Source organism: Rhinatrema bivittatum, chromosome 2 (genome assembly GCF_901001135.1).
Source record: "Rhinatrema bivittatum chromosome 2, aRhiBiv1.1, whole genome shotgun sequence".
Classification (NCBI taxonomy): domain Eukaryota; kingdom Metazoa; phylum Chordata; class Amphibia; order Gymnophiona; family Rhinatrematidae; genus Rhinatrema; species Rhinatrema bivittatum.
Genome location: NC_042616.1, coordinates 793,798,713 through 793,823,299, shown reverse-complemented (window position 1 = coordinate 793,823,299; position 24,587 = coordinate 793,798,713). Strand labels below are relative to the sequence as shown.

Below are 24,587 nucleotides of genomic sequence, written 5' to 3'. Positions count from 1 at the left end.
TACCATGTCATGTAATCCACCTTGTGCCTTTTCTAGGCAGAATATCAAATGAGTATAAATTAAAAAAAAATTAAATGTACAAGAAGTAAACCACCTTCAGTTTAAAGATAATTCTAGAACATGAGATCTTAATATGAAGTTTAAAGGGGTTAGTCTTAGGAGTAGCTTATAAAATATTTCTTCAGGCCAGCCTAGTGGCTGAGTGTCAGTACTGCAGAAAGAGTTAGGTTTGATTCCCAGTTCATGTCCTTTGCTTCTTGAGTCAGCTAGGGTTGGAGATGCTGCAGAGGTGGTGTTCACATTCCCTGGGGGAGCGTCAGGAGAAGGAGTCATTGTTATTGTGCAATAGTGATACCTAGTAGTCAGATTTAAGGCCCACGATTACAGGATTTTGGAAGGAGCCTAAATAGCCAATAACTGTCACTAAAGTAAGTTGGGAGTGGGTATATAATAGGGGAAAAGTATCTTCTAGGTAGCTGAAAGTGAAGGCTATAGAAGTATAAAAGAGTAGGAAGGAACTGCCAGGTCAAATAATATATATATTTATTTGTTTTGTTTTCTGCCTTTCTATTTCAATCAAAGCAGTTTACAATAAAATATAATGCATTTAGTAATAAATAGATGAAAATATTAGTTCATCATCTGCATGCTAATAAAATACTATTTCTTCATGGAAAGGGTGGTAGATGCATCTGATGGTCTCCCAGTAGATGTGGTAGAGACATAAACATTACCAGAATTCAAGAAGGCATGGAATAAAGATCTTTAGTTATGAAAGAGTAAATGGGAAGACAGATATTAACGGGTTCTATGGCAATACAACAGGAATTAAATTGAGCAAATTAGAGGGGCCTTATAGTGCTTAACTACCATCTTATTCTGCTTTTGTATAAAGGGATTGATGCAGGAATAACAGATGTTTCTTCGCAGAAAAGGTTGTTGATGCATGGAACAGTTTCCCAGGGAAGTGGTGAAATCCAAAACAGTAACAAGAAATCCTTAGTTGTGAAGAAGTGGTGGGCTCTTTGGCATGGTAACAGGAAGTAAATTTGGAAAATTAGATAGTTTACTGTCCTTATCTTCGGACAGATTCTTTGCTTCTATCCATAGTAATAACCTGGAAAATAGTCTGTTTTCAGGAAATGTCACACTATTGTAGATTTCATATAAAACATCCTTGAGAAAAGATTAAATGTTCTTACAGCAGGAGTTTTTTGCTTAAGTAGGAACACTGTGGGATCTAGGAAAGATTTTCATTGGAGTGTTTTTTTTATAGTTGTGGTTATTATAACTATAATCGTATTTTGTACCTGTATGTTTGGTATTATAGAATTGCATTGTCATCTTAGTTCATACTTTCATGCTTTTTTTTCTATTTATAGCCCAGTAGACCAGGTTACCCCAGTCCACGGTCCAGTGAAGGGTTTTATCCAAGTCCTCAACACATGGTACAGCCCAACCATTACCAGGTAAATATCAGATAGAATTTAAATCATTTTATGTTTGTTTTTGATGGTCAACTGACTTAACCGTCATTGTAGAGACTAACTGACTAACTACAAGTATAATTAGATTGCTGTAAGACCTCAGTTCTTACATTAACCAGCATCTCCCTGTTGAAAAAATAGCACATTTCAAGGCAGACTCAGCACTTCTTCAAAGTAAATGTAGTGTTTTCATGGGAAACTAACTTTAAGGGTAGTGGCAAAGATGGTTTAGTCATAAACCATAAGGAAATTTTTGGGTTTTCATCTAAATTAGTTTACTGACTATATAAACCTGCCAACATTTTTAATTTGTTCCTGAGCATTGCAATTTGATAACTGGTGATTGTACGTGGTTTTAGCAGGTTTGTTAGAGTTTAGTTTATTTTGTATATAGCAAGTTGAATCACTTCCTCGGCAACATATTAATTACCCAGCAGCTCTGTTATCTCGCACTTTTATTCTTCATGGCACTGTCTATTCATTAGGTTTGCCTCATTTCCTCACTTTGAGCACTGTAAATAGAGGTGTATGGCACTATTTTGTCATGCTCAGAAAATCCATCTCTGTATACTGTTTTATGTTAATTATGAATGTTATGATGTAATCTGCCTAGAACAATGGATAACGTGGACTAAAAATATTTTAATAAATAAATAACTGACATTTGACAACCTTTTGTTTCTCAGTAAGGCCTGTTGGGATTTCCTTTGTTCATAGTGGATGTCTGATGACATTCTTATAGCTAGCCTTGTTCCTTTTTGGTTACCATTTAAAACATCATCTAGGTTGAAGATGTCTAAAAATGCTAAGATCCATATCCATTATGAATTGAACTTCAGCTGATTTATGTTTTTCAGTTCTCAGTACTCAGTATCAAAAATGCTTTAATTTTTGTTTAAAAAAATGAATTACTGGATCATTCTGTGGCCAACTATAATAACAGTGTACTGTTTTTCAAGATTAAAGCTTGTAGCAGACATTAGGAAAGTATGTTTCCATCATGGTGTGTTCAGCAGCACATTTTCAACCTCACTAAAATTGACCATGTAATACACTTTCTCACAGGACAAGCAGGATGATAGTCCTCGCATATGGGTGACATCACAGGATGGAGCCTAATCACGGAACACTTTTGTCAAAGTTTCCAGAACTTTGACTGGCCCCTGCTGGGCATGTCCAGCATGGCACTAACCCTGCAGCCAGCAGTCGTCTTTTTTCTGCGTAGCAGTAGCCTCGCGGTTAAGGAGCTCTGCAGAGATTCCTAACAGGAATTTTCCTCACGAAATTACTAAAAGTTAATTTGCCCCACAGCCGCGGTACTCCAGTAACTTTTTACCCATTCTTCGTCGATTACCATTGAGTTTGGCCCTCGCAGCCTACTGGCCGTCGACCGTACCACGGCTCAATTTTTTGCGATGGCCATGGTGTCGGGTTTCCGTCTGTGCCCGGACTGTAATCGCACCATGTCCATCACAAACCCCCATAAAGTCTGTATAATGTGTCTTGGACGAGAGCATGATGTCTTGACCTGCACCAAATGTGCCCTAATGACACCAAAAGGTCGCAAGGCCAGAATGCAGAAGATGGAACTTCTCTTCCATGCTCAATCCCCGACTCCGTCCATTGCATAGACGTCGTCAGAACCGGCTCCGTCAACTTCACGCCAGCATCGACTACCGGCCAGTGACCGTCCGGCATCGACGACATCTCAGCCTTCGACACCCTCTACTCCCCCTCAGGACCAAGGGGATCGCAGAGACCAACATCGACATCGAAAGTCTCGGACCATCGAGTGAGCGAAATCATCGACCTCTCCATCGTTTGAGCCGCCGTCGAAGAAACCCCGTCCAGAAAAGGCACCGACCTTTTCGGCAACAGGTCTCCGAGGCAACCCTCACCCGACAGGGTATCGGGAGCCGCGACTCCACCTTTAACGGTGGTCCCTCCAGCTATTCCTCTGTCTCCTTCTTCTGTTCCGGAGCCGGGGCTGCTTGCTCCAGGTCTCCGAGAAGAACTGGACCGGATGGTTCAGGAGGCCATCAACAAGGCGATGCAACGACTCCAGGTTCCTCCGACACCGGTACCGATTATGGAACAGACCACCGACCCGATTCCAGCAGTGTTGGCACCGCTGCTCTCCAGGATGGAAGCGCTCATTGCCGTTTTTCCATCGATGGACCCCGGGTCACCAATGGCACAGGTGCCCTCCCCGCTTACTCTGTCATCGGGAGGAGAAACACCGTTCCGCATCCCTCCATCGGGAGTTCTGCCTCAGCTATCGATGCTGATATGTCCATCACCACCGGTCCAACTATCGGTGCCGATATGCCCGTTGATGCCACCGAGCCATCCATCGATGCCTGCGCCGGTGCCTTCGATGCCTTCATCGGTGCCTCCAATTATTTCTTCGATTCCTTCGGAGCCTAGACCAGGACCCTCGGGTATCCCACCACCCCGTCCCCCTCTAGTTCCTAGAGGGGCAGTTGCTGATTCCTATGATACCTGGACTGATGATTCCTCCCCAGACACCGATGATTTGCCTTCACCCACTGAAAGTAGAAAGCATTCTCCTCCAGAGGACCTTTCCTTTATAAATTTTGTGAAGGAAATGTCTGAATTGGTTCCCTTCCAATTACAGACTGAACAGGATGATAGACATCAGATGATGGAGTTGCTGCAATTCCTGGATGCTCCCAAGGAAATAACCTCCATCCCTATCCACCAGGTTCTTCTGGATCTCCTCAAGAACAAACTGGGAACATCCTGGCTCCATTGCTCCAGTCCACAGAAAAGCTGACACTACCTATTTGGTGCAGTCAGCTCCGGGTTTTCAAAAACCTCAATTGTATCACCAATCTGTAGTGGTAGAATATGCACAGAAAAAGTCAAAGAGATCAAAGCCTCACACTTCTTTTCCCCCTGGCAAGGAACAGAAGTTTCTAGATGCCATTCGTCGCTGTGTCTTCCAAGGATCAATGCTCATCTCCCGAATTGCCGCTTATCAGCTCTATATGACCCAATATAATAGGATCATTTTTAAGCAGATACAAGATTTCACAGACTCCCTGCCTCAGCAATTTCTATATCAGCTCCAAACCCTAGTAAACAAGGGTTTTGAGGCAGGCAAGCATGAGATCAGATCATCTTACGATATCTTTGACACTGCAACTAGGGTATCTGCAACCGCTATTTCGGCAAGAAGATGGGACTGGCTCAAGTCTTCCAACCTTCCCCCTGAGGTACAAGACAGGTTATCCGACATACCATGTGTAGGAGATAATCTGTTTGGCGAACAGATTCAACGGACGGTGGCGGAACTCAAGAACCATCATGAGATCCTAAAACAGCTCTCTGCCTTCTGACTACTCTTCAAAACAGCCCTTCCGAAAGGACTCTAAGAAGTCATTCTTCCGCCCGAAGAAGTCCTACCCGCCACCAACCAGATCCCGTTCCACGAGACCTTTTCAAAAAACCCAGTCTCGTCAGACACGGAAACAAAAACTGCAAGCAGCTCCTCAACCAGGTCCTGCTTCAGGTTTTTTACTTCTACCTAGAGAGCAGCAGCCAGCTTCCATTGCCTCACATACCAGTGGGAGGTCGATTGTGCCACTTCAACAACATATGGCACTCAATCACCTCAGACCAGTGGGTACTGGCGATAATTGTTCAGGGTTACCATCTGAACTTTCTCTCCATGCCACCGGACTCCCCACCTCTACCAAAGTGGAGAACATCCGATCATTCCATCCTTCTGGATCAGTCTCCTTCCTTCTCCAGTCCAATGCAATAGAACCCATACCCTACTCTAAGCACGGCCTAGGATTCTATTCCCGGTACTTTCTAATCCCCAAAAAATCAGGAGGCGTTCGTCCTATTCTGAACCTACGGGCCCTCAACAAGTACCTCCAGTGAGAGAAGTTCAAGATGGTAACCTTAGGCTCACTTCTTCCTCTTCCTCAAAGAGGAGACTGGCTCTGCTCTCTGGACCTCCAGGACGCATACACTCATATTGTGACAACTCCATCTCATCGCAAATACCTGAGGTTTCTAGTAGGCTCCAAGCACTATCAGTACCGAGTGCTTCCATTCGGCCTAGCATCTGCACCACGAGTCTTCACAAAATGCCTCGTAGTAGTTGCAGCCTTCCTCAGGACTCAAGGTGTTCACGTCTACCCCTATCTAGACGATTGGCTAATCAGGGCTCCCACTCAGCAAGCTGCTCTGTCGTCCTTCAATCTAACCTTACACACTCTAATTTCATTAGGATTTCTCGTCAACTATGACAAATCCTACTTAGTCCCATCTCAAACCTTGTCGTTCATTAGGGCAGGCTTGGACACCTTGCAGGCAAAGGCTTTTCTGCCTCGACAGCCTCTTGCACACCAGCTGCAGTCTCAGCACTCCGCGACTGCACGCATTTTCTCACCCTCCTGGGACACATGGTGTCCTCAGTTCAGGTCACACCAATGGCCCGTTTGGCCATGACAGTCATGCAGTGGACTCTACGGTCACAATGGACTCAAAGCATTCAGCCCCTGTCGACCATTGTCCACATAATGACTCACTCCGTCAATCTCTTGCCTGGTGGAAAAATCAGATCAGTCTCCTCCAAGGCTTGCCCTTTCAGGCTCCAGACGCCTCAGTTAACTCTCACCACCGATGCTTCCAACCTCGGCTGGGGAGCCCACGTGGCCAATCTGCAGACACAAGGATCTTGGTCTCCAGAGGAAGCCAAACACCAAATAAATTTCCTGGAGCTTCGAGCAATCAGATACGCTCTCAGGGCATTTCAGGATCACCTTTCAAATCAAGTTATCCTGATCCAGACGGACAACCAGGTGGCCATGTGGTACATCAACAAACAGGGAGGCACGGGCTCCTTCCTTCTGTGTAAGGAAGCTGCACAGATATGGGCGGAAGCTCTCTCCCATTCAATGTACCCCAGGGCCACCTACTCGCCAGGAGTGGACAATGTGTTGGCAGACAAGCTGAGTCGCATCTTTCAACCGCACGAGTGGTCTCTCAACCCCTCAGTAGCGAACTCCATCGTCCAACAATGGGGATATCCTCAGATAGACCTCTTTGCGTCTCCTCAAAACTGCAAAGTAGAGAACTTCTGCTCTCTCGTTCGCAGCAGATACTCTCAGCCCAGAGACACATTCTCCCTCTCGTGGGCAACCGGTCTACTCTATGCATTCCCTCCACTTCCTCTTCTCTCGAAGACTCTCGTGAAGTTACGTCAGGACAAGGGAACCGTAATCCTGATAGCACCTCACTGGCCACGCCAAGTGTGGTTTCCAATACTTCAGGATCTCTCCATTCGCAGGCACATTCCCTTGGGAAAGGACCCACTTCTGATCTCTCAAAACGACAGGTGCCTCCGCTACCCCAACCTTCACGCCTTGTCCCTGACGGCATGGATGTTGAAAGGTTAATCCTTCAGCCACTTATCCTTTCTGAACCAGTCTGGGATGTTCCCACATCAGTACACACCCCTTGTAACACGTTTTCTGAAGGGCTTGCTTCACCTCAAGCCTCCACTGCGTCCTCCGGCCCCTTCTTGGGACCTCAATCTGCTTTTGGGTCGGCTCATAAAACTACCATTTGAGCCTCTTCAATCCTGTGATCTTCGTTATCTCACATGGAAAGTGATTTTCCTTCTGGCAATCACTTCGGCTCGCAGAGTTAGTGAATTACAGGCTCTAGTTACCTATCCGCTTTACACTAAACTTCTGCAGGACCGGGCAGTATTCCGCACTCACCCTAAATTCTTGCCTAAGGTAGTTTCGGACTTTCATCTCAATCAATCCATTATACTACCTACCTTCTTTCCCAGGCCCCATTCCAATCCAGGAGAACAGGCTCTGCATACCCTTGACTGTAAACGGGCTCTAGCATTCTACCTAGACCGTTAAGCTGCCAACAGGGAAAGCACTCAATTGTTTGTCTCTTTTCATCCTAACAAGTTAGGGCAGCCTGTGGGTAAGCAGACTCTCTCCTCCTGGTTGGCGGACTGCATATCCTTTTGCTATCAGCAAGCGGGCATTCCATTTCAAGACCGTGTTAAAGCACACTCTGTGAGGGCCATGGTGACTTAAGTAGCACACCTACGATTGGTGCCACTTCCTGACATTTGCAGGGCTGCCCCCTGGAGTTCTCTCCACACCTTTGCAGCCCACTATTACTTGAACAAGGCCGGAAGACAAGATTCCATCTTCGGCCAGTCTGTCCTTCGTAACCTATTTCCGACAGAGCAGCTTGCTGAGTGGGAGCCCTGATTAGCCAATCGTCTAGATAGGGGTAGACGTGAACACCTTGAGTCCTGAGGAAGGCTGCAACTACTACGAGGCATTTTGTGAAGACTCGTGGTGCAGATGCTAGGCCGAATGGAAGCACTCGGTACTGATAGTGCTTGGAGCCTACTAGAAACCTCAGGTATTTGCGATGAGATGGAGTTGTCACAATATGAGTGTATGCGTCCTGGAGGTCCAGAGAGCAGAGCCAGTCTCCTCTTTGAGGAAGAGGAAGAAGTGAGCCTAAGGTTACCATCTTGAACTTCTCTCACCCTTCTGCCTGCCCGTTAGGGTTCAGGATGCCCTCGGCCAAATTTTTATGCCAGTCCTAGTGCCTTGCACACCTGGGTACATTTGGTGCATTTCTTGGACATCCTCAGCTCGGTACTCACCCATATGTGAGGACTACGATCCTGCTTGTCTTGTGAGAAAGCAAATGTTGCTTACCTCTAACAGGACAGCAGGATGTCAATCCTCACAAAACCCGCCCGCCGCCCCGCAGTTTTGGGTTCGTAACATTTTCTTATTTTATTTTTCGGCACTACCTGTAGCTTTTAAACAAGACTGAAGGGGGACCCCTGCTGGCTGCAGGGTTAGTGCCATACTGGGCATGCCCAATAGGGGCCAGTCAAAGTTCTGGAAACTTTGACAAAAATGTTCCGTGATTGGGCTCCATCCTGTGATGTCACCCATATGTGAGGACTAACATCCTGCTGTCCTGTGAGAACACCTGTTACAGGTAAGCAACATTTGCTTTACTGAAAATCTGGCTATATGTTTCATTGTTGTTCATATTGCTGGAGTCATTAGAATGAGTATAATTTGGATTTTGTATACTATTTTCAAGTATTTTGCCTGCATAGGTCTCTGGATATCCTGGTTCTCATGGCATTCCATCCATGCACGGTAATATTTATCCAGGGCAGGCATCAGTGTTAGATCATCTGGATTCCTGGAACCATCGGACTCAGGATATTTCAATGTGGCAACCCAACATAGAGGTACTATAAAGTTCATTAAAAAACTAGCAAACAAAATACTGCTACTTAAAGATAATTGTATTCAAAATATACCTCCATAAAGACAAATTGAATGCAATCAGCAGATAAATTCTACTAAACTTACTAAGGTGCACTGATTTGAAACCATGTGGAATATAAAATGAATGTTTGGTTTATTCGATGTTGTACTACTTCAGGGTTAATCTGTTTAACATTGTAGGAGTTCCTAACAAGTTATCTGACTAAATGCCTATTTTTGGGTATTTTCTCCCACTTAACATAAATGCCATACAGGGTCAGACCAAGGGTCCATCAAGCCCAGTATCCTGTGGCCAATCCAAGTCACATGTATCTGGCAAGTACCCAAATATTAGATAGATCACAAGCTACTATTGCTTATTAATTACTGTAATAGTTTATGGATTTAATCTCTAGCAACTTATCCAAACCTGTGATGTCACCCATATGTGAGGACTAACATCCTGCTGTCCTGTGAGAACACTTGTTACAAGTAAGCAACATTTGCTTTCTGTTTACTTTTTTGACTGCCGCAGCAAACTGAACAGACTATTTCAATGTGTTATCCGCTATGACGCCTAGATCTATTTCTTGGGTGGTAGCTCCTAATATGGAACCTAGCATTGTGTAATTATAGCATGGGTTATTTTTCCCTATATGCATCACCTTGCACTTATCCACATTAAATTTCATCTGCCATTTGGATGCCCAATTTTCCAGTCTCACAAGGTCTTCCTGCAGTTTATCACAATCTGCTTGTGATTTAACTACTCTGAATAATTTTGTATCATCTGCAAATTTGATTACCTCACTCGTATTTCTTTCCAGATCATTTATAAATATACTGAAAAGTACAGGTCCCAATACAGATCCCTGAGGCACTCCACTGCCCACTCCCTTCCATTGAGAAAATTGTCCATTTAATCCTACTCTCTGTTTCCTGTCTTTTAGCCAGTTTGTAATCCACAAAAGGACATCGCCACCTATCCTATGACTTTTTACTTTTCCTAGAAACCTCTCATGAGGAACTTTATTCAAACGCCTTCTTAAAATCCAAATATCCTACATCTACCGGTTGACCTTTATCCACATGTTTATTAACTCCTTCAAAAAAGTGAAGCAGGTTTGTGAGGCAAGACTTGCCTTGGGTAAAGCCATGCTGACTTTGGTCCATTAAACCATGCCTTTCTATATGTTCTGTGATTTTGATATTTAGAACACTTTCCACTATTTTTCCTGGCACTGAAGTCAGGCTAACCGCTCTGTAGTTTCCCGGATCGCCCCTAGAGCCCTTTTTAAATATTGGGATTACATTAGCCACCCTCCAGGTACAATGGATGATTTTAATGATAGGTTACAAATTTTTACTAATAGGTCTGAAATTTCATTTTTTAGTTCCTTCAGAACCCTGGGGTGTATACCATCTGGGCCAGATGATTTACTACTCTTCAGTTTGTCAATCAGGCCTACCACATCTTCTAGGTTCACCGTGATTTGGTTCAGTCCATCTGAATCATTGCCCATGAAAACCTTCTCCGGTACGGGTATCTCCCCAACATCCTCTTCAGTAAACAGTGAAGCAAAGAAATTGTTTAATCTTTCCGCGAATGCCTTATCTTCTCTAAGTGCCCCTTTAACCCCTCGATCATCTAACGATCTAACTGACTCCCTCACAGGCTTTTTGCTTTGGATATATTTTTAAAAGTTTTTTACTGTAAGTTTTTGCCTCTACAGCCAACTTCTTTTCAAATTCTCTCTTCGCCTGTCTTATCAATGTCTTACATTTAACTTGCCATCGTGTATGCATAATCCTATTTTCTTCTGTTGGATCCTTTTTCCAATTTTTGAATGAAGATCTTTTGGCTAAAATAGCTTCTTTCACCTCACCTTTTAACCATGTAGGTAATTGTTTTGCCTTCCTTCCACCTTTCTTAATGTGTGGAATACATCTGAACTGTGCTTCTAGGATGGTATTTTTTAACAATGTCCACGCCTCTTGCATACTTTTTACCTTTGTAGTTGCTCCTTTCAGTTTTTTTCTAACTCTTTCTCATTTATCAAAGTTTCCCTTTTGAAAGTTTAGCACGAGAGCCGTGAACTTGCTTACTGTCCGCCTTCCAGTCATTAATTCAAATTTGATCATATTATGATCACTATTGCCAAGCGGCCCTACCACAGTTACCTCTCTCACCAAATCCTGTGCCCCACTGAGAATTAGATCTAAAATTGTTCCCTCTCTCATCGGTTCCTGAACCAATTGTTACATAAAACTGTGATTTATTCCATCTAACTTCTTATTATTCGCTGCTTTACTGACTATTAAAAGCACAAACACACTAAATAATATTCCCCAATAGTTAACTTCGCCCCAATACTTAAAAAAAAATTTCCCAAGCAAAACTTACTGATTCCTTTCAGCCACCAGTAAGGTCATCCTCTCCTCTCAGTGCTCCCATGGCGAACATGAAAGACCTATTAACCCAATTGAATGCTTTTTCCATATCAAAGCTAATTGGCAAGATATACCTTCTATTTTAATGACAAGTTTCTAATGAGGATAGAATTTTATGAACATTCAAGGATGAATTTCTCTCTCTAACAAAGCCAACTTGATCCTCGCCAATGAGAAAAGGCAACAATTTGTCATGATTTTGGCTATCAATTTTATGTCAAAGTTAAAGAGAGATATAGGTCGATATTCTGATTGAGTAGGGTTCTTATTTTCCTTGGCTCTAATTGTAATATGTGCTACATTTTGATAAAAAGGGGAATTCAGATGGGAAATAGTATTTAAAGGTAGCGAGATTTGAGGCAGTAGTATTTTATAAAATTCAGCTGGGTAACCATCAGAACCTGGGTCTTTAAGCATTTTGGCATTTTTAATGTTATTGCATATTTCCTGAGCCCAAATTGTTTGATTTAAACCTGCTACGAGCGGGGCTACGAACCAAGAGACCAGAGTTCGAGTCCCGCTGTCGCTCCTTGTGACCTTGGGCAAGTCACTTTACCCTCCTGTCAATTAAAAAGCAGAATGAAAATACAAATAAAAAACAAACTTTGAAATGTTCGTATGCTAATGCCAGAAGTCTAAGAAGTAAGATGGGAGAATTAGAATGTATAGCAGTAAATGATGACATAGACTTAATTGGCATCTCAGAGACATGGTGGAAAGAGGATAACCAATGGGACAGTGCTATACCGGGGTACAAATTATATCGCAGTGACAGAGAGGAGCACCCGGGAGGCGGTGTGGCGCTTTATGTCTGGGATGACATAGAGTCCAACAGGATAAACATCCTGCATGAGACTAAATGCAAAATTGAATTTTATGGGTAGAAATCCCTTGTGTGTCGGGGAAGACTATAGTGATAGGAGTATACTACCATCCACCTGGTCAAGATGGTGAGACGGACAGTGAAATGCTAAGAGAAATTAGAGAAGCTAACCAAATTGGTAGTGCGGTAATAATGGGAGACTTCAATTACCCCAATATTGACTGGGTAAATGTATCATCGGGACACGCTAGAGAGATAACTTTCCTGGATGGAATAAATGATAGCTTTATGGAGCAATTGGTTCAGGAACCAACGAGAGAAGGAGCAATTTTAGATCTAATTCTCAGTGGAGCACAGGACTTATTTATTTAACATTTTTTTTATACTTATATTCTTGTAACAAGTTACAAATCACATTCAGTTTACATTGAAACGAAAAACAGAGCATAAGGAGTCTGCAATTATGCATTACATTAAACAAGGAAGAACAAACTTGGAAAAAACTGAAAAAAAGAGAGAGGTAACGGTGAGAGAGGTAACTGTGGTGGGGCCGCTTTGCAATAGTGATCATAATATGGTCAAATTTGAATTAATGACTGGAAGAGGAACAGTATGCAAATCCACGGCTCTCGTGCTAAACTTTTAAAAGGGAAACTTTGATAAAATGAGAAAACTGGTTAGAAAAAAACTGAAAGGAGCAGCTACAAAAGTAAAAAATATGCAAGAGGTGTGGTCAATGTTAAAAAATACCATTCTAGAAGCACAGTCTAGATGTATTCCACACATTAAGAAAGGTGGAAAGAAGGCAAAACGATTACCGGCATGGTTAAAAGGGGAGGTGAAAGAAGCTATTTTACCCAAAAGATCTTCATTCAAAAATTGGAAGAAGGATCCAACAGAAGAAAATAGGATAATGCATAAACGTTGGCAAGTTAAATGTAAGACATTGATAAGACAGGCTAAGAGAGAATTTGAAAAGAAGTTGGCCGTAGAGGCAAAAACTCTCAGTAAAAACTTTTTTAAATATATCCAAAGCAGAAAGCCTGTGAGGGAGTCAGTTGGACCGTTAGATGATCGAGGGGTTAAAGGAGCACTTAGAGAAGATAAGGCCAACGTGGAAAGATTAAATGATTTCTTTGCTTCGGTGTTTACTGAAGAGGATGTTGGGGAGGTACCCGTACTGGAGAAGGTTTTCATGGGCAATGATTCAGATGGACTGAATCAAATCACGGTGAACCTAGAAGATGTGGTAGACCTGATTGACAAACTGAAGAGTAGTAAATCACCTGGACCGGATGGTATACACCCCAGAGTTCTGAAGGAACTAAAAAATGAAATTTCAGACCTATTAGTAAAAATTTGTAACCTATCATTAAAATCATCCATTGTACCGGAGGATAGCTAATGTAACCCCAATATTTAAAAAGGGCTCCAGGGGCGATCTGGGAAACTACAGACCGGTTAGCCTGACTTCAGTGCCAGGAAAAATAGTGGAAAGTGTTCTAAACATCAAAATCACAGAACATATAGAAAGACATGGTTTAATGGAACAAAGTCAGCATGGCTTTACCCAAGGCAAGTCTTGCCTCACAAATCTGCTTCACTTTTTTGAAGGAGTTAATAAACATGTGGATAAAGGTGAACCCGTAGATGTAGTATACTTGGATTTTCAGAAGGCGTTTGACAAAGTTCCTCATGAGAGGCTTCTAGGAAAAGTAAAAAGTCATGGGATAGGTGAGGATGTCCTTTCGTGGATTGCAAACTGGCTAAAAGACAGGAAACAGAGAGTAGGATTAAATGGACAATTTTCTCAGTGGAAGGGAGTAGGCAGTGGAGTGACTCAGGGATCTGTATTGGGACCCTTACTTTTCAATATATTTATAAATGATCTGGAAAGAAATATGACGAGTGAGATAATCAAATTTGCAGATGATACAAAATTGTTCAGAGTAGTTAAATCACAAGCAGATTGTGATAAATTGCAGGAAGACCTTGTAAGACTGGAAAATTGGGCATCAAAATGGCAGATGAAATTTAATGTGGATAAGTGCAAGGTGATGCATATAAGGAAAAATAACCCATGCTATAGTTACACAATGTTAGGTTCCATATTAGGTGCTACAGCTCAAGAAAGAGATCTAGGCGTCATAGTGGATAACACATTGAAATCGTCGGTTCAGTGTGCTGCGGCAGTCAAAAAAGCAAACAGAATGTTGGGAATTATTAGAAAGGGAATGGTGAATAACCCGGAAAATGTCATAATGTCTCTGTATCGCTCCATGGTGAGACTTCACCTTGAATACTGTGTACAATTCTGGTCGCCGCATCTCAAAAAAGATATAATTTCAATGGAGAAGGTACAGAGAAGGGCTACCAAAATGATAAGGGGAATGGACCAGCTCCCCTATGAGGAAAGACTAAAGAGGTTAGGACATTTCAGCTTGGAGAAGAGACGGCTGAGGGGGGATATGATAGAGGTGTTTAAAATCATGAGAGGTCTAGAACGGGTAAATGTGAATCTGTTATTTACTCTTTCGGATAATAGACTAGGGGGCACTCCATGAAGTTAGCATGTGGCACATTTAAAACTAATCGGAGAAAGTTCTTTTTTACTCAACGCACAATTAAACTCTGGAATTTGTTGCCAGAGGATGTGGTTAGGGCAGTTAGTATAGCTGTGTTTAAAAAAGGATTGGATAAGTTCTTGGAGGAGAAGTCCATTAACGGCTATTAATCACATTTACTTAGGGAATAGCCACTGCTATTAATTGCATCAGTAGCATGGGATCTTCTTAGTGTTTGGGTAATTGCCAGGTTCTTGTGGCCTGGTTTGGCCTCTGTTGGAAACAGGATGCTGGGCTTGATGGACCCTTGGTCTGACCCAGCATGGCAAGTTCTTATGTTCTTAAGAAATCCCCGTCCCCCCTCCCATATTCCCAAACAAGAACCCCCCCCCCCCCCCAGTTATCACTTCTGTGAATAGGGACCGGCAAGAACAGGCATGCATCTCCACATATCTTCCCACTACCCCTCGCTCCACCGCTGCCATTAGTCTTATCACCACCTCTCAGTTGTCAGAAGTAAAATATAAAAAAGAGATCTTTCATGTTTCTTGCAAAGGAATATGAAAACAAAGCAAGTAAAAGAGAACCACCCAGGAAAGAGATCTAGGGGTCATAGTGGATAATACATTGAAATTATCTGTTCACTGTGCTGCGGCAGTCAATAAAGCAAACAGAATGTTGAGAATTATTAGAAAGGGAGTGGTGAATAAAATGGAAAATGTCATAATGTCTCTGTATCGCTCCATGGTGAGGCCACACCTTGAATACTATTTACAATTCTGGTCGCCGCATCTCAAAAAAGATATAGTTGCGATGGAGAAGGGACAGAGAATGGCAACTAAAATGATAAAGGGGATGGAACAGCTCCCCTATGAGGAAAGACTAAAGAAGTTAGGGCTGTTCAGCTTGGAGAAAAGATGGCTGAGAGGTCTAGAACGGGTAAAAGTGAATCGGTTATTTACTCTTTCAGATAATAGAAGGACTAGGGGGTACTCCATGAAGTTAGCATGTAGCACATTTAAAACTAAACGGAGAAAGTTCTTTTTCACTCAACGCACAATTAAACTCTGGAATTTGTTGCCAGGTGATGTGGTTTGTGCAGTTAGTATAGCTGTGTTTAAAAAAGGTTTGGATAAGTTCTTGGAGAAGTCCATTACCTGCTATTAATTAAGTTGACTTAGAAAATAGCCACTGGTATTACTAGCATCAGTAGCATGGGGATAGAGTTAGGTTTTGGGTATTTGCCAGGTTCTTATGGCCTGGTTTGGCCACTGTTGGAAACAGGATGTTGGGCTTGATGGACCCTTGATCTGACCCAGTATGGCATGTTCTTATGTTCTTAATCATAATGCCCAAATTTGTGTACAACCCTCAAGGACATCATGTACAGAAAGATGTTCAAGGCAAACTGCGGGACGTTCCAATCCCCACCCATAATACCACCCTGAAACCAGAATTTTTAGTTGCATTTTAATTAAGTATAGGAGTGAAAGAGAGAGTGTTGAAACATTCCGTGTAAGAAAAAATCTGAACTGAATGAACAATAATCCATACCGCGACCCGAGAAAACCCCAGGCAGCACAAGTGAGGGCAAAAGTAGTTGCAAGCACGATCCAGTATCTTTTTCAGTGTCTGTACATGTTGTAATTGTGCTGAGCGAACCATAGAGGGCACAACGGTACCCCTCGAGCATCCAGCCTTCGAGATGCATCTGTTGTGGATAGCTGCCGCGTCTGTCGAGCAACAGTTATGCGTGTTTCCTCCAGTCAAAGCATAGAGCCATACCTTCTGCCATCTGTCATATCCATGTACCAGAGCACGTCTTCACAATGTTTCCCTGCATGTCCACTTCCTCAAGCTCTCCGAGCCACTTCCCCGCCAAGATACCGGGGTATCCACAAGAACAATAGGAGCAGGAAAAAGAATGCAAATCAATAAAGTGAAAAGTTCAACCCCACCCACCGCCCTACCCACCCCCCCAAGGCATAGCAAATTTAGTATAACACTCCCTATGTTGCCCCATCAGCAACCCAGATCCCACAAAGTGCAGAGAAGAGCATGAAAAAGACAGTCACGCAAAGGAAAATAAAAAAAAAAGTGAAAAAGAATTGTTAGATCTCGTGGTGAGCATAAATGGCCCGCTGCTTCCTTGAAGGACAAGCTTCCCCACCTCCTCCATAAATTGACACACTTCAGTTGGCAATTCAAAAATCCGGGTTTTGTTATTGTTCAGAGTGAACCCTTAGGCATGCCGGATAAAGCAGGGCGTAAGCTAGGCCACACTTCTGCAGCTCCTTTTTAACCAGGTCATGCTCTGCCCGCCATTTCTGCATGGCAGCAGCAAAGTCCTGAAAAAACATTACCACCTTCCCATTTTATTTAACACTGCCATTCACCCATGCTTTGTCTAGGATGCGAACTTTGTCTGTAGCCGCAGATCTGCATAATAACAGTGCGAGGATGCCCTCCTGGCCCCGGAGGTGGAGCAAGCACGTGATGCGCCAACTCAATTTTAATTTGGCCTCCCTTCACAGCTAGGTTCAGGGATTCGGGTAGCTGGCGTTCCAAGAAGGCAGTTGGGTCAGCACCATCTTCATCCTCCAGGAAACTTACCAATCAGATATGTCAACGGCGCCCACGATTCTCCAGGTCCTTGATCTTATCAAGCACTTCCGTGAGTTGCCACTCCAGCTTATCTACTTTCCTGCTGGTATTCATCGCAGATGTCTTTAGATCTTCCATCCTCATCTCCATCACCTCAAGCTTACAGGAATTCTCCTGCACAGAAGTAACAAGTTCCGCTATTTTTTTCCACAACCATAGCAAATTCACTCTTAATTGTAGACGTAAGTTTTTTGCTGAAAAAGATTCAAACTGTTTCAATTACAAATTTGCATCCAGTGGAGATGCAAGAGCAGGACATTCTTCTTCCACAGCCCACTCATCAGCTTCATTCCCCTTGCCTGCCTGAGCTTTTTTCCCAGATTTTAGCGATTTAACGGGCTGATCAACCCACATAGCAGGCAAGGATTTCGTACTTGCATCTCTAGACATTGCTGAGACTCAGAAAGGGACTGTCTTTTCCAAGGATGTTAAAGGATTTAAATCCAGGGGCCTAGGAGCTCAGTCAGGGCACATCCTCTCACTTGCAGCTCATCATGTGACTTCCATGAGCAGCCTTCTTGATAATTCAGACAATGCTGCTTGAACATGCTTTGCATTTGGACTTGGCCATAAAAACAGTACTGTGCTTTTTCCCTAATGTCTGCATACTAGTACCCAAAACCATAAACGTCAGCGCCCAGTGTTGGCAGTCTCTAAATCCAATTCCCCCCCCCCCCCCCCCCCCCCCCCCCCCGACTGTCAAAGCATAAAGTGATGTTGCCTTCTGTTGAAAAGTAGTAGCAACTGCTGCTCCGAGCAGGCCACCCCCAAGCCTGTATGTAAACTATGTGTAGCAGAAAAGTTACCACAATTCTTCTTTTCCATTCTCAAGCCAGCAGAAATCCTCTGTGTTTGTCCCACATTCTTTTCAATTCCTTTACTGTTCTTTTCTTTATCACCTTGTGAAGGTTGGCATAGCTGTGTACCCTTGTTGCTTTAGCATAGTTGACACAACCTCATAGATGAACCTACAAGGCCTACTCTGACAGCTGGCAAACACTCCCTGAAGCGGGACAAGCTGGAGCTTCACCTATACCAGCTACTTCCCTTGCAGGTTGAGCCCTTGGATTCTGGTGGCCAACGGGGCTTAGGCGGTCAGGTAAGCAAGAGTTCAAGGGCACACCAGGATCAGGGCAGGAAGCAAACTTGAGGAGTCAAAGGCAGGCCAAGGTCGGAGCAGACTGCAGACAGACATGGTCAGGTGCAAGCAAGAGATCAAGTCCAGGAGGCAGTCAATCATGGTCAGATCCAGGAGGCAGGCAATCATGGTTAGGTCCAGGCAGCAGGCAATCATGGTCAGATCTAAGCAAGAAACGAGAATCCAGAAGTCAGGCCAAGGGTGGTCGGGTCGTCAAAGACATACAGAAGACTTTGGACAAGACGAACTGGATGAGGCAAGGCACAGGAACAAAGACAATCATGAAGGCAAGGCATAGGAACAAAGACAGTCATGAACTCAAGAGCAACATGCACTACTAGCAGTAGAAGACCCATTGCAGAGGCAAATAGCTGTGGTGCCAGGAAAGCTTGTAAAGCCCGGGGCTGTGACATCTTCCAAGGGTGCCGTATAGCTGTTCCCACCATGGGCCCCTTAAGAATTGTTGCGCACTGCGCATTCATGCCTAGAGGGAGGCCCGGGAGGAGCAGGAGCCTGATGGAGCCTAGGCACCACACTGGCATGTGTTGCGCCAGTGGTGGACCCTTGGCCCGAGGTGGGGTTGACGCTACCCGTAGGGCAAGCCCCACGGGTCCCCACTGTCGGGAGACTGAAGCAGACTGGAGCTTTGCCAATACCAGCCCACGTTCCGCACAGGTTGAGCCCTTGGGTGCCGGGGCCGGCTGGTCTTAGGCGGGCCTCTGTCAGCCGATTCCCAGTGGATGTTTTAGCAGGCAGCCAGGGACCAGCAGAGGTATCGGAGGGACTGAAGCAGGTCCAGACGAGGTAGGGATCCAGAGGCCCGGGCGCCAAGGACGGGCCAGAAGCAAGAGCAGGTGACGCCCAGGCAGCAGAAGTCCGAAGCCTGACAAGGCCACAGAGATACTGAAGGTGAGGTCAGGAAGAGGCTGGAGTCGGGGTAGGCGGCAGAGCTAGTCGAGGTCCAATGAAGCAGAGGTCAAAGCCAGTAGTCAGTTCTGGCCGTGGTCCAAACGTAGCAAGGGTCAAAGCCAGTAGTCAGTCCAAGCAAGGCTAGGTAGGAACCAGGAACGAAGTCAGGAACTAGGACGATCAACGAGCACACGACAAGCATGGACACCTGTTGCCAAGGCAAGGAATGAGTGGCGAGCCCTGCCAAGTAGCAGAGCCTGATGATGTCATCATCCGGGGCCACGGGTAGGATTCCTGCCGCTGCTCCTTTAAAGGCGGAAGAGGCACGCACGCCTAGGAGGAAGCAGAGCGCTGGACGATGGCATCTCCCCGCGGCATGCATGGGGAGACCCGGGAACTGGAGGAGTCCATAGAAGAACAGGGAGAGCCAGAGGAGCCCACAGAGGGACAGAGAGGGACCGAGGAGGCAGCAGGAGTGCGGGAGCACAAGCGGCTAGCCACTACCGCCAGGGAGGATGGGCTGGGTCCAGGAGCCAGGCACTGGAGGTGAGTAGACCTGGTCGCGGGCCTGCTGCAACGGGGACACGCAACAGCATGCCTACAGCACGGCATGGCTCTGGCAGTCAGAAGTGGCACCCCTGCCACAAGTGGCTGGGAGTGGTGTCGGATACAAGTGAGGCAGCTCACAGGGTATGTCCGCAAGCTGCGCATCATGACACACCTCTTCTGGGTGGGCATTCCATGCATCCACCACCCTTTCTTTGAAGAAATATTTCCTCGCATTGTTCTTGAGTCTTCCCCCTTGGAGTTTCATATCATGGTCTCTGGTTTTACATGTTTCTTTCCATTGGAAGAGATTTGTTTTTTGCGCATCATTAATTCCTTTCAGGTAATGGAAGGTCTGTATCATATCTCCCTTGTCTCTCCTCTTTCTAGGGTATGCAAATTAAGATCTTTCAGTCTCATCTCATATGGCTTTCCATGCAGACCCTGCACCATTTTGGTTGCCTTTCTCTGCTCCGCTTCCAGTAGGTCCTTAACCTTTTTGAGATGAGGTCTCCAAAATTAAATCAGTATTCAAGGTGAGGCTTCAGCAATGATCTGTACAGGGACATTATTATTTTGTTTTTCCCGCTAGTTAAGCCTGTCTCTATACAGCCCAGCATCCCTCTGGCCTAACCACCACTTTATCACATTCCTTCACCACCTTCAAATCATCAGACACTATCATCCCAAGGTCTCTCTCCCAGTCCGTGCACATCAGTCTCTCCCTTTCCCCCCCCAGGACATATGGCTCCTTTGGATTTCCATGCCCCAGATGTATGACTCTGCACTTCTTGACACTGAATCCCAATTGCCAAACCTTCGACCACTTAAGTCACTTCTTATTCTCTCTACTCCTTCAAGCATGTGCACTCTGTTGCAGATCTTAGTGTCATCTGCAAACAAATTTTACCTTTTAATCCTTCCACAGTATAACTCAGAAAGATATTAAACAGAGCCAGTCCCAGAACAGCATCAATTGCTCTTCCTTGATCTAGTCACCCAATCAGAAAAATCAATTAGATTTGTTTGACAGGACTTTCCGCTGGTAAAACTATGTTGTCTCGGATCCTGTAACCATTGGATTGCAGATAGTTCATTCTCCCAGGACAAGCAGGATGGTAGTCCTCACATATGGGTGGCGTCACTGGACGGAGCCCCATCACGGAAAACTTTTCAGTCAAAGGCTGGCACACTGAGCATGTCCAGCATGCCATGATCCCTGTGTCCACAGAGTTCTCCCTTCAGTCTCCTTCAGTCTCTTTTTTTTTCCGCGCTGCAGTTTGCCTCTCGTTTAGAAGCTCTGTGAGATTTTTCTCACAACTTTTCTTCACGGAAACATTAGAAGTTTTACTTCACAAATAATTTCCCTACACAGATCTCACTTCCTGTACATTTCATCGACGCTCGGTGAGTATTATACCCTGTTCTCCGGTCGGTTCCTGTCACCTCACTGTTCCCCCGGGATACCAACCAAATTGCGGCCCTCTTTCTCACTATGTCTATCACCCTCTGTCTGCCCCACAATGCCTGCAAGTGTCCTTGCTGTGATCTCCCACCGGGTCCATCGGGGCTAGATGGATTGGGACGTACACAGTTCCCATTGCGGTCGCCATCGATGCCGCCGTCAAAGCCATCAGTGCTTCCATTGATACTATCGAAGCCGCCATCGATGCCCTCGATTAAAGAAAATGCTCCATATTTCGGGTTCTCAACCAGAGCCCTGTGCAATCCTTGGGCGAGAAACAATGCCAGGAGCAGTAGAGGCACAGTGACCGTCCATCACCAATGCCATCCGGGACAGCGAGGGCATTTTCCTCAGTGCTGGAGAATGACCGGGCCAAGCACCGAGGGAAACATCGTCACTGCCAAGGTAACCGTCCATTACAGACACCATTCTGGACATCGGTGGCAGTTTCCTCTGTGCTGGAGAATGACCGGGCCGAGCACCAAGGGAAACATCGTCGCCGGCACTGACATGGTTTCGCGTTCGGTGCCAGCACTGATACCACACAAGTATCAGTCCATTGAGCCAGTTGCAAAGCAGGCCCCTGGTATAAGAGTCTTCATACTCCTCTGCACCCGAGGCACCGAGGCGTTCCCCACCGACACTGGTGCCGGGTATTGAGCCACCACAGATTCATGTGGAAGTACCAGTAACGCCTAGCCTGTCTTCCCCTGTAGCTGCGCTACCTATACCAGCTTCCAGGGAGGAGCTGGACGTCCTCATCCATCAGGCTGTCCTCGATGCCTTCCGGAATCTACTAACACCGGAGCCATCGATATTTGCACCGTTGTGGCACCAACCAACGATAGCCTAAGTCATCGACACCGACTCATCCTTCTGAGCCTCCACTGACCCCTATATCTATCCCAGGATCCTCGAATGGCGATGGGAACTCTAATCCCACTTTGGCACCGATCCCATCAAGACCTAAGTAAAGGACGTGTCTGAAACCATCCCTTTCGACCTGGTCACTAAAAAGGACCAGAAGTTTTCAGGAGGGTCTAGGTCGTAACTTCTTCCAAGAACTATATCGGTGTCACATATTGCTATTTACCAGCTATATTTGACACAACACCAAGGGAACCTCTCTGCCATCCACATGAAATTCGAGCAACATGTGATTGCTTCGAAACGTCCTCCCATTGCCAGCAACAGGACTCAGTGCTAGATGGTGAACCTGGCTTACAACCTCTGACTTACAGCCCGAAGTCCAAGATAAACTAGCTGATCTGCCATGCACTGCAGATAATCTCTTCGTGCACAAGGGTCCAGGAGACAGTGGCTCAATTGCATGACCACTGCGAGACCCTGCAACAGCTCTCTATGTTTCTTGCACAGCAAAGAGGGATGCTAGAAGGACCTTTTACTGCTCATGCTCTCGCGTGAGACCAACTGATATCCAGATCACACCAGCTTCGCCAGTCGGGCAGGCTTCTGGATTTTTCAACCTTGCCAGAGAACAGAACGGTCCATCCCAATGAGGACCAGGGCTCGGAATATCGTTCCCCGGACGCAACAAGGCAGAGGATTTTAATCCCGCTATTTCCTACTTTATCCCAGGACAAGCAGGATGCTAGTCCTCACATATGGGTGACGTCATTGATGGAGCCCTATTGCAGAAAACTTTCTGTCAAAGTTTCTAGAAACTTTTGACTGGCACTCTGAGCCCACTGAGCATGCCCAGCATGCCATGATATTCTCAACCACAGGGGTCTCCCTTCAGTCTTCGTTTTTCCGCGCTGCTTTTGGCATCGCGAAGCAGGAGCCTGTGTGAATTTTCTCACATACTTTCTGACTAAAAATCAGATTTAAAAACAGTTATTTCTCTCCCATATCAGGGTCTCCCGTGTTACCACCGGCCGGTGAGTAAATTTTGTCTCATTCCCACTCTTTTGAGTAACAATATTTTTCTTCTCATTTTCATCGATGGCTGTCGAGGGAAATATGGCTACGGGATTCAAAAAATGTCCCAATTGTAATCAGACTATGTCCATTACAAATCCACACCTCAAGTGTGTTCTTTGTTTAGGTCAAACACACATTATAACATCTTGTCCAAAGTGTGCTGAAATGACCGCGAAGGGTCAAAAGGCCCGATAAGAAAAGATGGAACACTTATTCCATCTACAACATTTGCCTTCCCCATCGACGTCCACTCAGTCATCTCCGGCTGGAGTTTCAAAACATCTAATCCTCAAAAAACGTCGTCCAGAAGGCTCGGGGAATTGTTCATCGCCAACCCCATCCGTGGCATCGACGAGGTCAGCGACGGAACATCGACCAAAGCATCGGCATCGCCATCTATCGATCCCGGAGGCGCTTCTCTCCCCAGAGAAATCGACCGCAAAACGGCTTCGCCTTCAGGAAATACCGAGGCCTTCGATGCCGAGGCGTTCACCATTGAACCTCCACAGGGCCCTGTGGAAGGACCACTAACACCTCCACCGCTATCACGTGTAGCTGCTCTGCCTGCACCAGCTATCATGGAGGAATTGACAGGATTTATCCGTCAAGCGGTGCTCCAAGCGTTGCAGGATCATCGACCATCGATGCCCTCGCCGATGTCGATACCGGTGCCTGCACCAATGCGGGTACCAATACCGTAGCCACTGCCTGCACCGGTACCAAAGCATCCATCGACACAGATGCCTCTACCATCACCGATGCCCGGACCAATGCCGGAACCAGTCCCGTCAATACTGACGCCAGTGCCTGGGGCCCCAGGACAACCAGAATTAGCGTTGTTTCAACTTCTCATGAGCAGATCCAACGCAGTCGTCTGTGCTCTACCACCAAAATCGATTCCAGCCAAACCACATGAAGAAGTCCCTGGATGGACAGCATTTGAGGATCCACAGCCAGGTCCTTCAGGGCTTTTTCAACCATCAAGTTCTTCTCCCACTTCTCCTTGTAGAGAAGACCCATATGATTCCTGGGAAGACAAACATATGGATACTTCTTCTGAGAGTTTTATGTCTGACCGGAAGGAAGGAAGAAATCACTAATTTTGTTAAGGATATGGCAGACACAATACCATTTAACTTGGTATCTGAAGAGGACACAAGACAGCAAACTTTGGAAGTTCTACAGTTCGTGGACCCTCCAAAAGAAGTCATGGCCATCCCTGTCCACAAAATACTGTTGGAATTACAGCATAGAATCTGGAAACATCCATGCTCAGTTCCATC

At 45.3% G+C, this 24,587-nt stretch overlaps 1 protein-coding gene across 24 annotated transcripts in view; it reads left to right on the top strand.

Moving 5' to 3' along the window:
* The window catches only part of PTK2 (protein tyrosine kinase 2), a 1,447,287-nt gene that overhangs the window by 1,234,071 nt on the left and 188,629 nt on the right, over nucleotides 1–24,587 (top strand). For 21 of the 24 annotated variants that reach the window (XM_029592091.1, XM_029592099.1, XM_029592089.1 and 18 more), the window contains 2 exons: nucleotides 1,383–1,469; nucleotides 8,644–8,781. In XM_029592091.1, the coding sequence (XP_029447951.1) occupies nucleotides 1,383–1,469; nucleotides 8,644–8,781 (225 nt within the window). The remainder of the gene's footprint in view (nucleotides 1–1,382; nucleotides 1,470–8,643; nucleotides 8,782–24,587) is intronic. The other 3 variants (XM_029592109.1, XM_029592101.1, XM_029592112.1) reach the window with 1 other exon arrangement.